Here is a 17,753-nt window from a genome sequence, read left to right on the forward strand (position 1 = left end):
TCTGATCTCTTCATATCAGCCATTTGTTTTTCTTCTGATCTCTCTCTTTGTATTAGCCTTCTTTTTCCAAAAGATGCTTGTCTTTCCTTTCTTCTCACAGGACAGACCAGGTGGGAAGTCTGATGGCTGCGTATCCACCAAGGGTGAACTTGTCATGCAGGTACCTCATGAGCTCTAAATCCGATTGCACTTTCTAAGTTGTTCCAGGGCTGTGGCGGGCAGGATGAGGTTCAGGTGCTGTAGAAAAGCATCGCATCATTTGCCTTTTTGTCTGACCAGTTATACCACCCAGGAGGGCATTTTTTTCTGGCCTCTGGAGTTACCTTTGACAGCCACACTGTCAGCAAGTGGTGAGAGGAAAGGTTGGCTGATCCCATTGCTGGTCTTCTTGGGCTTTATTACTATTTTAGGAACAAGTTACATAAAACTTTAATATGCAGATGTCCTAAATAATAACAAAGATGTGGCCTAAAAATAGACAATGGGTTTTCCAGGATTGCCAAGCTGTCCCCAGAACATGATCTGCCAAAATGAAGCTAACCAGATCTAAAAGTTCTTCTTAATCCTTAAATGTATACTTAAGAACTCATTTTTTTACTTGGGTTCACCAATTAACATTTTTTGTGCCTTCCACAGAGTTCCGAGGAATGCAGGGAAGGCAGTCTGGTGAGGAACAAAGAGTACTAGAAAAGGAAATAGAAAATCGGGGCCTCCTGCTCTGCCTCTGAGCCTTAAGTTTCCTCCACTCAAAGGGGACACAGTAATCCCTACCCTGCCTACCTCCCAGAGGTGCTGTAAGATTAAATGAGAACATACAGATTCACGTGTTGTGAAAAGTAAAACAGGCCAGGCACGGTGGCTCATGCCTGTCATCCCAGCACTTTGGGATGCTGAGGTGTGCAAATTGCCTAAGGTCAGAAGTTTGAGACCAACCTGGCCAACATGATGAAACCCCGTCTCTACTGAAAAAACAAAAATCAGCTGGGCGTGGCGGGAGGCACCTGTAATCCCAGCTACTCTCGAGGCTGAGGCAGGAGAATCGCTTGAACCTGGGAGGTGGAGGTTGCAGTGAGCCAAGATTGTGCCACTTCACTCCAGTCTGGGCAACAGAGGGAGATTCTGCCTCAAAAGAAAAAAAAGAAAAGTGAAACATAAGGCAGAATGAGGGGAGAATCTTAACATGTGAGAAAGCTCTAGAAACCTAGAAGGGCAGAAAGGTGGGAAACACACACAGACACACACACATCCACACCCAATACATGTATGCCAGTTGTTTAGGGCAGGCAGCCAGCAGGTTGTGCTGCATCTGTTATGATGGGACAGAGTCCATGCTGTAGGGTTGGCTGTTAAATACGTTGAATGTCATCTCCAGAGGTGAGGAATTATTCCTTAGCCTCCAAGATGCTTCTGGGCATCACACAGTCACCCTGGGCAGGTGAGACAAATTTTTTAGATCATTGGGAATGCTACTATCCTTTTCAAACAACATGGCACTGTGTTTGCTGGACTTTTAGCTTGAGATCTGGAAAAGCAGGCATTAGATATTGAATACGGAGCAGAGCTGCACATCCACATTGGTGTATCCTTCCACTGAACCCACAAGTATTTGCTGAGTACCCACTCTTGTGTCTGGCGCTATACGATCGTTGGTAATAGGGTTACATACACCCCACTCTTCTCCCAATGCATTTTAAATCCAGTTGATGTTTTGAGTCATTTATCTAAGAAAGTTAAAAAAAATACAAACGAACAACAAAAGAAACTCCAGAAGATAGTACATGGTTTGTTTGTTTGCTTGGAGATGGGGTTTTGCTCTTGTCTCCCAGGCTGGAGTGCAATGGTGTGATCTCAGCTCACTGCAACCTTTGCCTCCCGGGTTCAAGCGATTCTCCTGCCTCAGCCTCCCAAGTAGCTGGGACTACAGGCGTGCGCTACTACACCCGACTAATTTTTGTATTTTTAGTAGAGATGGGGTTTCACCATATCGGCCAGGCTGGTCTCGAACTCCTGACCTCAGGTGATCTACCTGCCTTGGCCTCCCAAAGTGCTAGGATTACAGGTGTGAGCCGCTGTGCCCGGCCAATAGTACATGTTTTAAGTGCAATCATTTTAGTTGCAATGATCAAGGGAAACTTCATATAGGAGATGTCTCTTGAATTGAGCCCTGAGGATAAGAAGGTTTTTGTTGGTGGTGGTGGTAGTCTTGTATTGTCTTGTCTTGTCTTGTCTTGTCTTTTTTCTTCTTTACTTTTCTTTTCTTTTCCTTTCCTTTTTTTTTCTTTTCTTTTCTTTTCTTTTCTTTTCTTTTCTTTTCTTTTCCAAGATGGAGTCTTGCTCTATTGCCCAGGCTGGAGCACAGTGGCGAGATCTCGGCTCACTGCAACCTCCACCTCCCAAGTTCAAGTGATTCTCCTGCCTCAGCCTCCCGAGTAGCTGGGATTACAGGCGCACGCCACCATGCCAGGCTAATTTTTGTATTTTTAGTAGAGATGGGGTTTCATCATGTTGGCCAGGCTGGTCTCAAATTCCTGACCTTGTGATCCGCCCACCTCGGCCTCCCAAAGTGCTGGGATTATAGGCATGAGTGGTCATGCCCAGCCAGAAGTTTTTTTTTTTTTTTTTTTAAGAGTTTGCAAAGAAGGAAGTGGGCATTTCAGGTCATGGAATGGGAGAAGAAACCAGCATGAGCAGACCCATGGGTAGGAATGCAAGAGACATACTCTAGACTTACTAGAGGAGCAAGAGCAGGACTTGGCTGCACCTGCAGCTGAGGGTTAGCAGGAATTAGGAGAGAGCAGTAGAATAGGGCTAGACTGAAAAGACCTTTAATGCCAAGTTAGGAGATTTACATTTTATCCACAAAATCCAAATCCTCCTTTAATAACGAGATGTCATTACAAGTTTTTGAGCAAGAGTGGCATGGCTGACCTGGTGTCCTGGGAAGGAACTGTGTGGGAATGGCATGCAGGACTTACCTAGGGTGGGAAAGGCACAAAGCAGCATGGGGCTGTGGCAGCCAGAGGTAAAGGGACATTTCTGGGAAAGATTTGACAGGACAACACCTTCCTTGGATGGATGAATGAATAACAGAAACAGGGAACCAGGAGAAAGACAGAGTTTCATAGGGAAAGAAGATGTGTCATGTATGAGGCACGTTGAGCTTGTACTGATGGTGAGACGTCCAGTCAACAATACCTACTGGCCAGTGAGAAACGTGGGACCAGGGTTCAGGAGGAAACTGGGGCCGGAAATCAGCATTTGGAAGGCGCCAGGGTGGAAGCGGTGGCTCACTCCGTGAGTGCTATTTCGCTTACGTGTACAGTCAGACAGCCGTGCTTTCTAAGATCATATTCAGCTGTGTCCCCCACAAAATTTACTCTTATGCTGAAGGTACAAGACCATATCACTGTTGAATGATTTGAAGCTACAGCACCATTGTCCCATCGCTGCTGCCAACCTCAAACCCTCATTTCTGTTAACACTGCTTAAAGGCCATTCAAACTGGAGACACTTAGCTACTTAGCCCCTCAGAAAATTCAGCCAGTGGACAAACACCTGACCGCCTGCCCTCCTGCTTCTCATCTGCCTCTCCGAAGCTGTCTTGGCTTCAACTCTCATTTCACCCCCCTATTGGATGAAGCAGAGCTAATTTCTTTTTCTTTTACCTTTCAAGTATAAGATCATCCCCACCCCGGGTACCCACCCCCTGCTGGTCTTGGTGAACCCCAAGAGTGGAGGGAGACAAGGAGAAAGGTACGTTCTCTTCTGTTTCAAAGTGGAGCAACTAGAGCAACATGACTCAGGCCCTTCCTCCCCTTGGCAGTAACACAGCAGGCTGTGGAGACAAGCAGACTCAAATCCCAACACTGCCACCTGCCACTTTATGACCTGGCCCAAGTGACTTAAAGTCCCCAGGCCTCAGTTTCTCCCTCTGTAAAATGGAGATAATTATCATTCCTCCTCTCACAGGTGAGAATAGACACGGCGTTAGCCCACGGCCTGCCACGTAAGCCATTATTAAGACCACCAGGGTTACACCACGCTCTAAGATGCCTGTGCCTTTCTAGCCTCTCAGATCTCTTGATTTAAGAGATGATGGGGGTCCCATTGATTAGGGTCTCCTGTGCTACCATCACCCATGAGAAGCCAGGGCATCCACCTCATCAGTCTGCTAAAATGCCCAGTTCAGTGGTGGCTAGAAATTGCTAAACAGCACAGGAGGACAGAGAGAATGGTTAAAGCAGCTCTGTCTCCCAATTCCGGGATCATTAACAGAGGGCACTATGATCTGGAATCCAGGTTAAAAAATAATAATTAGTTGAGTTAAAGCAAGAACTATGAGGACCCCCACCCCCGTCGAAGGGGCAGGACACCCCTCCTGAACTGACCTGACTCCAAGCTGGAGCCAGGAAAGCAGGCCTGGGTGCAGTCAGGGCCTCTCAGCCGCCCCCTGCCCAACGCCACCTCCTGCATTTCCTCCTGATCCCAGGACTGCAGGGGGCCTCTCCCTGGGGAGGAAGGGGGTCCTGTGATGCTTTTGTATAGTCTGCAGAGGGCAGAATCACACTGCCTAGACCATACAGAACATTTGGGGAAAGGTCTCTGTGGAGGATAAAGCTTTAGAATGAAAGTTCTGTTCTCTGGGTTTCTCTGCCCTGTTCTCTTTGTAAGGAGTGATGCTTCTGGGCTTAGGAGCTAGGTTGGTAGTGCAGCCTTGAACCGCGGCTGATAACACGGGGATGCCAGGTGAAGCCTGGACACCAGGGTCATCAGGCAGTGCCTTCCCCTCCAGGGATGAGGATGAACCCTCATCCCTGCCACCGGTGGGCTCCAGAGGTGTTTGCCCTAATGTGACTTCTCACGATGACATATTCCTTCTCTGTCTCTCTCTCTCCCTCCTTTTCTTTTTTTTTCCATAGAATTCTTCGGAAATTCCACTATCTGCTCAACCCCAAACAAGTTTTCAACCTGGACAATGGGGGGCCTACTCCAGGGTATGGAGATCACAATCTTTACCTCTTATTTCTCCCCGTCCCTTTTAATCTCCAATGAAGATGCCTCTTTTGTCACCTTTTTTATCTTTCATCTCTCAACTTGTCCCTTCCTGCCATTTTACTCCCTGTCTCTGCTTTTTCTCACGTCCTACTCTGACTCCTGGAGATATTCGGGATGCCCAGGAAGGCTAACTCTGTTTGAGAAGTGGCCTCCTGTAGCTTGTCCTAGAAAAAGTTGTTGATTTTATAAGAGGGGGTAACCGCACACACCATTCATTTGATTGACAGGAGGAACAGGCTGGTAAATTATTTTAACTTATTTGCAAGGTTCTGTTAGCTGGTGTCTTCATACTGAATCATCAGAGAAGAGAAAGTTTTCTTATCATTGTCAGTCAGCAGTTTGGAAATCTAGACAGTGACTCAGAGCTCTGCCTTGGTGTTCCACTGTGGGGGCATTTTAGGATCAAGACAATTACTTGTTCAATGGAATCACTTTTGTTTTCTAAATCATTCGATTTTGAGATGTTTTGCTCCTCCTGCCACTTACTCATTGGTTATTCTCTGCTTGTTAGCATGGGGTTGAAAAGAGGCCCGGTGGGAGGCGTGGTCCCTGTGTCCCCGGCTAATGGTGAGCTGCAGGTCCCCCTGATGCGGCCCCTCCAGCACCTGGCCTAGAATGCAGGGAAAGCCTGGGCTTCCTTCCAGTTCGGGCCAGTGCTCGAGAGCCCTCTGCTGGCCGGCCCCGGACCCGGGGCTGTCTGCGTACTCTGGGCTGGGCTTGCCCAGCACACAGCCACTTTGCCCAACCTCCAACCGGGATTTCTACTCCGGGTTCAGCAAGACCCCTCAGAGAGGTTGGAGTAAGGACTCTGAAAAGAGAATTTGACCCTGTTTTTGGTTGGCTGACACCAAAGCTATTATTTGTGGCAGCGGTAGTACAAGACCCAGTTAAAAAGAGAAAGAAAACGTAAGTACAGATTCAGTACTCCTGCCATGATTTGCCTGTAAAACTAATTTCAGAACAGAGCCCACCTCTGTATACCACTGCAGTTGCCCTCACAGTCACCATGATTGCCATCACTGCTGAACAGCACAGCCTTGTGACGGAGCAGCCCCCCACAGACACCTTTACCAGCCCACTGCCAAAACTTGCAGACCGTCCTCCAGCTTAACCTCATGCATTCTAAATTGTTTTCATCTGAGATGATGAGCCAAGTGGCTACTTCCAGGGCTGATGCGCCCTGAGGGTCTCTCATGCGCCTGTCACTCTGTAATCAGACAGGTTGCCTAGCTGGAGGGAGCCTCTGTTCAGAATTCACTTCCTGTTGGAGAGCAGAGTTCTGCAAGAGAAGTGGAAGAGAAGGAATGTTAATTTGCCTACACATGCATCAGTGACTCTGAAAGCTCCAGGGCTCTTCTCAGACCACCAGGCTGGGCAGATTGGAAATATTGACCTTCGGCTTCCCAAGTCCCACCCCCAAGGTGTCACATTCGTTCTAAAGCAGAGGTTCTTAACTTTCTTGTGCCAGGAACCCCTGTGGCAGTCTGGTGAAGCATACAGACACCCTCTTAGAATATTTCTTAATGCATAAAATGAAATAATAAAAGGTAACCAGGGAAACCGTATCAAAAAATAGTTATCAAAACAGTAAAACAAATTAGTGATATGAGAATATAGGAGCTTCACCAACACATTAAATAGGAAGACCCAGACGCGGGTCTAATAACTACTGTAAATTCTGAGCAGTGATGAGCATGACGATGCTATGAGACATCTGCCACAACCGTGATGAAACACTAACATGCCTGTGATTTTGACCATTGACAAAGTCATGGCTATCATTCAGACTGCTGTGGTTTGTTGCCTACATGCTGAATGGAAGGAAATACTACTAATTTCAGTTTGAGCTTAGGGAAAATAAGAATGTAATATTTTCTCCTCCAAGTCCATGGCCCTCTGAATCCAATCCACACAACACTTGGAGGTTCATGGACCCCAGGTTGAGCACCCTGCTCTCCAGGGTTAAGGCTCCTGAGAAGAGAAGGGCATCACTCCACTCACGGTGGCCCACAGGAGAGTGAAGTGAAGATCCAGCAAATTCGGTGCATCTCACTTACCAGGGCGGATGTCAGGACAGAGTAGGCGGGAGAGCCAGAGAGGAGTGAAAACATTGGGGGCTATTTGTATTGACACCAAAATGTACAAACTCTGGACTCCTCGGCATAGCTAGTAGAGAATTTCTAGAAAACTGTTTTCCATTTGTGTTGAATGTTGAGTCAGATTCTCCTTGTACAAGGATGGGCCCCTTGGCCTTGGGTCCATGTTCAAGGCACTGCATAGTAACTTCTGGTTTCAGAACATTGAGTGACCCTTTCAACCGCAAAAGGAACTGAGGTCTTAACCTACTCCTGGGGAACAGGGGAGACTCTGACTCAACGTGTATCAATGTCAACCGCAACCTAGTAACAAGTCCATTTTGGCCTTTCTTCTTCCCAGGTTGAACTTTTTCCATGATACTCCAGACTTCCGTGTTTTGGCCTGTGGTGGAGATGGGACAGTTGGCTGGATTTTGGATTGCATTGGTAAGCATGGGCTGAGAGGGCCTTTGCTGCTTCTTTATAGTAAGCATATTTACAATTAGCAGAAGGCAATAAAAAAGAAAGGGACATGGAGCCATGTCTGTTCATCCTTGTATCTTCCTCTGGACCAAGACTTGACTAAATATTTGCTTTGGAAAAAAAAAAAAAAAAAAAGGCCGGGCACGGTGGCTCAGGCCTGTAATCCCAGCACTTTGGGAGGCCGAAACGGGTGGATCACGAGGTCAGGAGATCAAGACCATCCTGGCTAACACGGTGAAACCCCGTCTCTACTAAAAAATACAAAAAACCAGCCGGGCGAGGTGGCGGGCGCCTGTAGTCCCAGCTACTCCGGAGGCTGAGGCAGGAGAATGGCGTGAACCTGGGAGGTGGAGCTTGCAGTGAGCTGAGATCCGGCCACTGCACTCCAGCCTGGGCCACAGAGCGAGACTCCATCTCAAAAAAAAAAAAAAAATTTGCTTTGGGTGGAAAAAAAAAAATAAAGAAATAAGACAATGAAATGATTCCCTCTAATACAGAGGTAACAGTTTAGTTTCAGGCCTTCCCTGTAAAGCAGATCTGTCATGGCTGGCATTTGGGCAGTGGCAGGACAGGCCAGATTTGGGAGGTGGGAGGACAGGAGTGGAATTCTGGGCAGATCCTTTGGGGTGGGTAAAGGCAAGAGAACTAAGCATAGATCATAGCCTGGGACAAATCACCTTGAGATGAACACCCGGAGCCTGAGTCCAGAAAGTGCATCTGCAAAGTACAAATCAGTGCAAGCAAAGAAGGACCACACTGAGCTGTGTCCTCTACGGTACACCTAGATAACAAGGCCCAGCCTGAGTTCTACCCAGCTCTACCTGGATCTGTAGGTCCTCGGACACATCAGCCCCAGTAAGTGGTGGAAACTGACTGAAATTTTGGGATGGAAGCAGAGTCAAGATCTAACCCTAGAGAACCCAGACAAACACTGCAAAGTGTAATATAGGTACAAGAATGCGGCTGGGGGGAGCACTGGGGAGGATAGTCATCAGAGTCAGAGACTGGGCCCTGAGCGATGAGCCCTGGGCTTTCCATTCTTCATTCCACAAATGCCGCCTGCGCCCCACGATGACTCAAGCTCTCCCCAAGGCACTGGAGATACAGCAGGAAATGAACAAAAAATTCCGCTTTCATGGAGCGTACCATGTAGAGGAAAGAGACAGGCAATGAACAATTAAATAAGTGAGACATAGTATGTCAGGAGGTGTTTAAAATACAGCAGGGCAGGGGCACAGGGAGCTCAAGGCAGCAATCTAACACCTCACAGAGAAGATAACATTTGCGTGGAGATCTGGAGGAAGGGTGAGCCACATGGATACCTGAGGAAGGGCAGTCCAGGCAGAAGGAACAGCAAAGACAAAGGCCCTGCAGTAGGAGCAGGCCCGGCTGCTGGAGGCAGGTCAGCATGGCCAGAGCAAAGTGGATTCAAGAAAAGCTACAGAGGATGAAGCAGAGGTGATGAGGGGCCAGGTGACTAGGACATATAGGGCATTCTATGGAATACGGCTTTTATACTGGGAGGGTCCCATGACATTGGATGGTTTTTAGCAAAGGAAGAACATGACAGATTAAGAGAAGAGAGCAGAAGCGGGGAGATCAGTTAGTAGGCCACTGCAGCAATCTAAGAGAGAGATGTCCAGGGCTTGGACCACAGTAGAAACAGAGGGGTGGTGAGAAGTGGCCAGCTTCTGGATATCTTTAGAAGGTAAAGGCAATACAATTTGCTGACAGACTGGATATGGGAGATCAGAGGAAGAGGGGAGTCAAGGATAAGCCAGGACTAGACCGTGACCAGGGCAGAGAAAGCTGTGCCTCCAGGGGTTGTAAGTAGACCACCTAGCTGGGTGAGAAGGCTGCAGGACTGTACACCTGCCGCCCGCCACTCCCCCGGGCACTTTGGTTGCCATGGACACAGCCCTGCCAAGCAGCCACCCACGCTCTCCTGTCACCTTGGGCTCTGGAGCTGTTTGTGGGAGGAGGGAGGAGTCCTCTGGGAGCCAAGGAAGGAAAAGCTGATCCGCAGAGGGTGGATGGCTGCGGTACTGGACTACTCACACAGCTCCCTCCCCACCATGAAGGAGAAAGTAGGCTTTGGCAGAGAGCTTTATGCAATTCATCCGCAGAGGACACAGGTGATAGAAGCTGCTCAAAACAGAAAGAAGGAAGATCACAGAAGGAGGAAGAAATATTAGTTTTTTTTCACAGGTTAGTGACCCAAAGAGAAAAAAAGCAGAAGTAAAAGGGATAACTGTGTAAGATACTCATCCGTTCACTCTCATTTAGGCACTTGTTCAGTGCTCTCCAGTGCCCCTCCATGGTCCCCTCTCTGATCTGTTCTCTCCCTACACCCATAGCAATCTTTCCTGCATGTCACTGGGTGCATGGTGTGTGTAAAGCACACCAGTGACTTCCATTATTCTTAGAATAAAGACAAAACCCTTGAAGTAATCTACAGGGCCCTGGGTGACCCAGCTGCTGCACACCCTTCCAGCCTTATTTCTACCTCCATCCCTCTCCATCTGGACTCAGGTCCCAGCCGCTCTCTCAGACCCTTGGGCGTTCCAGTCTCCCTTGCACCTCAGGGCCTTCGCACAAGTTGGCCACCCTGTTTGCAGTGCTGCCCCAGCCTTCACTCAGTCAGCTTCCACTTCAGATCTCAGCTGACATGTGGCTTCCTCAGGGGAGCCTCCCCTGACACACCCACCAGCCTCAGCCACCTTCTTATAGGACAGTGCTCCTCTCTTTTCCAACGTGAATGTGAAATGATGCATTGTCTCCATGGATTCCTCTTTAATATCCGTCTGTCCCACTGGACAGTAAGTAAGCACCATGAGAATCTGAGCCATGGCTTTTTTGCCCGCTCTCAGAGCTGAAGCACCTAACACTGCATCTGCATAGAGCAGACTTCAGTAGATATGTGTGAAGATGATGTGAGAATAAGACCCAGCCTCCCTCGGGGAGGTTACAATACATTCAGGGAACAAACAAGGAGATAACTACAAGAGAGTACCATGAGATCATTTCTGGTGCTAAGGAAATATTCTGACGAGGCACCAGGTCCAGGCTGGGGCAACAAGGGAGGGCCTCCCAAAGGCAGCTTCTGAGCTGAGCCACAGAGAGCTTTGTGCTTTAAGGAAGTGAAAACACTTGAGAATGGTTGACATGTTGTGTGGGAGGCAGGATGTGCAGAAGGGTGAGGCTAGGGAGAAAGGCAGAGCCTGGTTCCTGGGCCTACTGTGGCAGGCTATGGGGCCATGGGGAGCCACACAGCCCCATCCCAGAAATGAAAGCAGTGAGCCAATTCAAGGGACTGTGGTTCGTGGACTGCCCTTCTTGGTGAAAGCATGGGCGACACACTAGGAGGGTGGAACTGGAGGCGGAGAGAGCCAAGAGGAGGCTGTTGCAGCGATACCAGTGGGAAGGAATCATACCTGCACTCAGGCATCACCATGGGGATAGAGAGAAGAGATTTCTTGGAGATCTGTTAAGGAGACAGCACATAGAATGTGATATGTGAATGGATGTGTGAGGGAAAAGGAAAAACCCAGGGTGGCATACAGGTTTCTAGCCTCAACACCGTAAGGACAGCTGACCCGCCAAGGTGGGGACACAGAAGAAGGGGCAGACACAGGAAACAAGAGCCTTCTAGGCAAAGGGAGCAGGCTGTGCAAAGGCAGGGAGGCGGTGCTCCGATCACGTGTTCTGAGGACAATGAGAGAGGCCATTGCATTGCTCTGCTCTCTATCTCAAGCCTTCCAGTGGCCATCTCAGTCCTGGGTCTCGCCTGTACTCAGCCATTTCTGACATAGGTCAGACAACCTGGAGGACCTATGAGCTCCAGTTTGCCAGGACAGCCCTAACTTGAGCCTCCCCTGCTGATTCCTACATCTCTCCCAACCCCACAATCACATTGCTCACATCCAGGGGCACCATGAGTGCTGAGGTCTCATGGAAATACCCACCCAACCCCAAAACTGATGGGTGCCTGTGCCCCCTTCAGCTCTCCCAGCCTAGACAATGTGCCGCAGTAGATCTGAAGCCAGATGAAAACATGTACTGTTGTGCTTTCTCTGATGGTTCTATCTGATGTCCTTCGCAACTATCAGAAGAGGAATGATTAGGAATCTGTGTCATTGCAATCCTGAGAGGTGTGGAAGTGAGAAACTGGTGTGGGGGCCAAATAACACCTGGAGGTTTTGTTTGTTTAGCTAATGTTAGTTTTAACTTTTAAACTCGAATAGTGAGAAGTTGAAGGTGAGCATCTTCAGCTTGCCCAATGTCCCACTATTCCCTAGTGTCCTAGCCCTACCTGTTTTACTAATCTGTGTACCTGCCTAGGCCCTGAAGAGAGGAGGGGAATGGACTCAGAGCCATAGAGATCTGGGCTTGGATCCTGGCTCTGGAATTACTTTCCCTCTCTCCCATTGAAGTATTGACCAGGCCTAGCTCCTGCAATCAGATGAGATTGAGTGTGTTCAGGGTAGAATGGTTGTGGACTACTTTCCCTCTCTGTCTCAGTTTCTTCAGCTACTTGAAGGAGGATAATACCTTGCAAGGTTAGCCTGAGGAATAAATGGAGTAAGTGCTGATTATCATTAAGGATTAAAAACATTCAACTTAATGTTTTGGGGTGTATGCTGCCACCCCAAAGGACAGATTTAGGATGAAATTTGAATAAACATATGCAAGTTGCAGGGATACAGATTTAGCTGAATATAAAACACAAATGGACAGATTTGACTCAATTAGTGGTGGTTAACATGCTGCAGATGGGATAGATGGCTTTAGGAAGTAGTGTGTTTCCCATCAGGGTGGTATTCAAACAAAGAATGCTATGGAGGGGTTCAAGCATCAGATCGGGGATAAAAAGACAACTTAAACATTCTATGGTCCCATGGCGTGTGGTTCTCTGTTCCTCTGTGTGTCTTGCAGATAAGGCCAACTTTGCAAAGCATCCACCAGTGGCTGTCCTGCCTCTTGGAACAGGAAATGACCTTGCCCGCTGTCTCCGCTGGGGAGGAGGTGAGTTTGCATGCTAGTGGTGCTACCCTGGGAACAGGTGTTCCTGTTGACAGAGATGCTCTACAGAGCCAAGCTGAACTTACTCTTTTGTGGATCACATTCCGCAGCGTAATACTCAACTCTGCAGTCATGTCAAGCCCATGACCCTTTCTCTGCCCTCCATCCCATGCTGAATCTAGAAGAAAAGTCCCTCTTCGAGGCTCTGGGAGTTTTTGCTCCCTCACCCCCATGTTTAATATCATCCTGAAACCATCAACTTAGAGCCTGCTTTCCCCAGTAGAAAGCAATCAACTCTAGAGTAAAGACAAAGTCTCATGTGTCCCATCCCCAAAGTCCCATCCGAGAAGATGCTCACTTAGATGTTTTCTGTGTGAAATTCCCTCTCCCACAAATGGCTGATCTTCTGAATAAGGACTAAAACTGAGGACCAAAATGCTCCATCTCCAGTTACTTAGCGTCACTAGAAGCATTCAGATTATCCTAAGCCCCACGGCCATGGGCCTTCATTTTGAAATTTCCCTAAGAAGAAACACAGAGTGGTGACCAGTTTATAAGGCAAGGGGCAGAGAACTTTGCAAACTGCAGTAGCCCCCATGGAGCTGGGCATGTGCCAGAAAGTGGAGAAGTTCAGCTCAACACATGGAGCAGACAGATCAGGCTGCCAGCCAGGAAAAGGGTGGGAACTCCAGATGGCTGATAATTCAGAGAATGAGTCAAGACCAGGCAGTGCAACGGTCAGTGTTCAATGATCAGCCATGCTTGGTGGTCAGTGTCAGAGCAAGCAGGACCCAGGCCTAGGGGCCATCTTAAAATTCTGCCTGCCACACTATCCATCTCCTACATGACACAGTCTCCTACATGACATCTGCTGTTCTCCCATGCAGAGACTCCCAGCCATCCAGCCCACCGCTTCTTCAGGGTTTGCTTCAGCTACACAGGCCTGCAACCTTTAGCCAGCACCCACTCCCTGCCCTGCCCCCAGCATCTTAGTATTTTCCATTGCCCTCCCCTTCTCTGTGGTTCAGGGAACATTAGTGTCTCTAGCCCACAGACACAGTGGGGAGTCCCCTAGTCACAGATGCCCTGGGCTCCCCTCCCCTGACAACTACCTGTGCATTAGCAAGAACACTGCCTTTCTGCTGTGGTGACAAATGCAGTGCTGTCCTCCACAGGTTATGAAGGGGGCAGCTTGACAAAAATCCTGAAGGACATTGAGCAGAGCCCCTTGGTGATGCTGGACCGCTGGCATCTGGAAGTCATCCCCAGAGAGGAAGTGGAAAACGGGGACCAGGTCCCATACAGCATCATGAACAACTATTTCTCCATTGGTGTGGTGAGTTGGTCAAGGCTCACCTTTCTGCATGGAAGAGAAATGCCCAGGAAGGGTTCCAGCCTTCTGTTGTCCCCTCTGGGTCCCTAGTGTCTACCTGTCTTACCTGCCCCCCAGCCCTGACTTGGGTCCAAGCATTCTGAAACTTGGCCTGAGTGTGGACACCCTGATTGCACCCCGCTTTATTCCCCATCTCTTGTTTAGGGAGGAAGTTCTTTCCTCTGTCATTTTAACTAACACAGGAAAAGACTGAAAATTTTTCAAAAGACATATTTACTCCTTCTGTAATTTGTAGCAGTCATGGAAAAGCAACACCAAGAAATAACCAGGGGAAAAGATTGGTAGGAAACTCTTACATGAGCTTCAGGATCTGGGAATTCTGATCCTCAAAGGAGGACCTTGTGGTCCCAAGGTTCCTTGGCTGGCTTAGCACTCAGATTTCCTTCTCTCCTATTCTCTCTTCTCTCAACCCATTCCACTCCCTCCATGTGCTTCATAAACCTCTAGGGGCGTCTCCTCCCAACTGACCCCTGAGGCTGAATGTCATGAGCCTCCTTGATGCTCCCACAGCCCTTATGCTTACTCCATTCATGCACACTCTGCATTAGATTGAAGGAATTGGTTTAATGTACTTATATGGTACCCCCTACCCCCATGCACACACATACACTCCTGCAGCACAAGGACAGCACTCTGTTCCTTTTTCATCCACTAGCCCCAGCACATCTAGTGTAGCTCAGCTTCTGGTCCAAAGAGGATTGGGGTGGGCACTGCTTCCCATGCTGCTATGAACAGGATGGGAATGGGAGGGGAAAGATCAATCATTTCTATAAATGAAGCTGGGGGTTGGGAGGGGGTGGGGTGCAACAAAGAAATTTACTTTCTTCGAGAATGACAGAATTGGCCAGGCGCGGTGGCTCACACCTGTAATCCCAACACTTTGGGAGACTGAGGGGGGCAGATCACCTGAGGTCAGGAGTTCAAGACCAGCCTGGCCAACATGGTGAAACCCCATCTCTACTAAACATACAAAAATTAGCTAAGCACGGTGGTGGGCGCCTGTAATCCCAGCTACTCGGGAGGCTGAGGCAGGAGAACTGCTTGAACCTGGAAGGTGGAAGTTGCAGTGAGCTGAGATCATGCCATTGAACTCCAGCCTGGGTGACAGAGCGAGACTCTGTCTCAAAAAAAAAAAAGACAGAATTATTGAACTATTTATTCTTTTTTTCAACAAATATTTATCAAATTTTTTTCCCTAAACTTTTATTTTAAGTTCAGGGGTACATGTGCAGGATGTGCAGGTCTGTTACGTGGGTAAACGTGTGCCATGGTGGTTTGTTGCACAGATCATCCCATCACCTAGGTACTAAGCCCAGCATCCACTAGCTGTTCTTCCTGATGCTCGCCCTCCCGCCACATCCCCACAGGCCCCAGTGTGTGTTGTTTTCCCCCTTGTGTCCATGTGTTCTCATCGTTCAGCTCCCACTTATAAGTAAAAACAGACGCTAGCATTTATTGAGTACCTGTGTGCTCTCTCTGCAGTGCTAGGCTGTACATAGTCCTAGTCCTCACAGTAGTCCTGCAGGTATCATTATCCCGCTCATCTCACTCTACAGATGAGGATTCAGGACCCTTGACTCGTATGACAGTGCCTTGCTCTGGAGCCAGGTTCTGTCTGCTCTGTTCCCCTGTCTTTGGAGTTGTGCTGCCTAGTTTCACATGTGTATAAAACAGACCAATTCTCTGCCCCAGACTCTGTGATACCTGCACTCCTCAACCTTGCTCAGCTGTGTTTCTTTTGAAATTTTGGTATTTTAATTTTTTTAAAAAGGAAAAAGAAGGAGAAATGATGGGTGGCTTGAGAGGATAGCAAGTTTAAGTGAAAGGTTGTTTTGTTTGGTTTTGTTTTGTTTTTGAGACAAAAGTCTCACTCTGTCACCCAGGCTGGAGTGCAATGGCACGATCTCAGCTCACTGCAACCTCCGCCTCTAGGGTTCAAGCAATTCTACTGCCTCAGGAGTTGGGGATACAAGCATGCACCACCACACCCAGCTAATTTTTGTATTTTTAGTAGAGATGGGTTTTCACCATATTGGCCAGGCTGGTCTCAAACTCCCGACCTCAAACGATCCACCTGCCTCAGCCTCGCAAAGTGCTGGGATTACAAGCGTGAGCCACCGTGCCCAACCTAGGTTTTACTTTTTTAATAAGAAGGCTAAATAGAGAACCATGGGAGAAGAAAGGATTAAAAATAATAATACCTTATATTTACAGAAGGATTTAAAATTTACAATATTCACAGATGTATTCTGAAGGGCATTATTATCTCTATTTTATGAGTTAAGAAAACAGAGACTCAGATTAAGGGATTTGCCTTCATTTTCTGACTCCTAATCCAGTGCTCTTTTTCTGTTACTAAAGCAGAAGAGGGAAGCATTGCTGAGCCCATGATGAGGTTCTGAGAGGGTGGAGGTGGTGGACTGGGAGCAAGTGCCCCAATCTGATTCATCCCACTGGATCCCCAGCCTCAGCTGAGCAGCAGCTTTCCCTAGACCTCTTCCAGGTGCCCCTCCAGTGACCCATGCATATGCCCTCCCTCCTCTTGCTGCTCAAAGGCCCCTCTCCTTTTTGGACCGGCTGCTGAGGTTCCACTTCCCCCAGCAGGAACATATGCAGCCTTCAGCTCCTGCAAATTAGATGTGACTGACAGGTCCGGGGTTCTGGAGCGTGGGCTTCCCATCACTACAGTTAAAAAAAATCTCATGTCTTTTTCCTGTAGTAACCAGAACATAACTTGCTAACATTTATTGAGTACCTACTGCACACCAGACATAGTTTCCCTGCCAGTGGATGCAGGCATTATCCATTTGTGTTTTGTAAGAAGGAACCATAGCTTAGAGAGGTACAGAAACAAGTTCAGGCTGGTGAGTGGCAGAGCTTGGAATCATAATAGTTGAGCTCTAAAGCCAACTGAGCTGTGGACCACTGAGCTTTGTGCCTCTTTGCAGCCCCCCTCCATCTTCATGTTGCCAAATGTAACATGGTTTGAGAGAGGGGAATCTCAAAATTTAGTTGTGGTGGCTCACCACCACCTCTTATAAGAAATGTAAATTCCACCCCCGCAACAGATGCTGATTCGTATTCCAACTCAGTAGGTCTGGGTGAGGTCCGGCAACTGGCATTTTTAACAAGCCCCTGAGATCATTCTGATGCAGATGGTCCTGACCAAGTTCTCAGGGAGCGAAGACAACCTACTAGAGCAGAGAAGAATGGTCAAAGGAAGTGGCTCCTCACTGGCACGGAAGCCGGAACTGAAATAAATGGAGAGAGAAGCAGGGAAGGAGGGGAGAATTAGCCTCTCTAAGCAATGGGCTGGAAGCCAGAGCTGAGGAGCAAGACTGGCAGAGCTGCCTGGGAACTTCTAGACAGCAGGTTACAGCACAGCTGCCTGCAGAAGCTTCAGCCCCACCTCTTCCCTTTATAACACACCCTGCTCTGGCTGACAAAACATGGTTCCCGACACCTCCGTGTCTCAACACAGTGCCCTATGATAAGATGGTCCTCCTTAGTATCTGCTGACCAAATGGATTAACACATGAAGAGGAATGGACAATCTTCCCTCAACTAAATAGCCAAGCCCTAAACCCAAGAGCCAAACTATTCAGTAATCATGGTTTTAATTTATTCTAGCAAAAAGGTAGGAAAAAAGAAAGGAAAGAAAGGAAGGGAGGAAGGAAGGAAGGAAGGAAGGAAGGAAGGAAGGAAGGAAGGAAGGAAGGAAGGAA

The 17,753-nt window shown here is 48.2% G+C and overlaps 1 protein-coding gene across 4 annotated transcripts in view; it reads left to right on the plus strand.

The window, feature by feature from the left end:
• The window catches only part of DGKG (diacylglycerol kinase, gamma 90kDa), a 214,129-nt gene that overhangs the window by 95,726 nt on the left and 100,650 nt on the right, over positions 1–17,753 (plus strand). For 2 of the 4 annotated variants that reach the window (XM_011953366.1, XM_011953368.1), the window contains 6 exons: positions 101–160; positions 3,674–3,753; positions 4,920–4,994; positions 7,492–7,577; positions 12,549–12,638; positions 13,811–13,971. In XM_011953366.1, the coding sequence (XP_011808756.1) occupies positions 101–160; positions 3,674–3,753; positions 4,920–4,994; positions 7,492–7,577; positions 12,549–12,638; positions 13,811–13,971 (552 nt within the window). The remainder of the gene's footprint in view (positions 1–100; positions 161–3,673; positions 3,754–4,919; positions 4,995–7,491; positions 7,578–12,548; positions 12,639–13,810; positions 13,972–17,753) is intronic. The other 2 variants (XM_011953367.1, XM_011953370.1) reach the window with 2 other exon arrangements.

The sequence above is a fragment of the Colobus angolensis genome, unplaced genomic scaffold, assembly GCF_000951035.1.
Source record: "Colobus angolensis palliatus isolate OR3802 unplaced genomic scaffold, Cang.pa_1.0 Scaffold36, whole genome shotgun sequence".
NCBI classification, from domain to species: Eukaryota; Metazoa; Chordata; class Mammalia; order Primates; family Cercopithecidae; genus Colobus; species Colobus angolensis.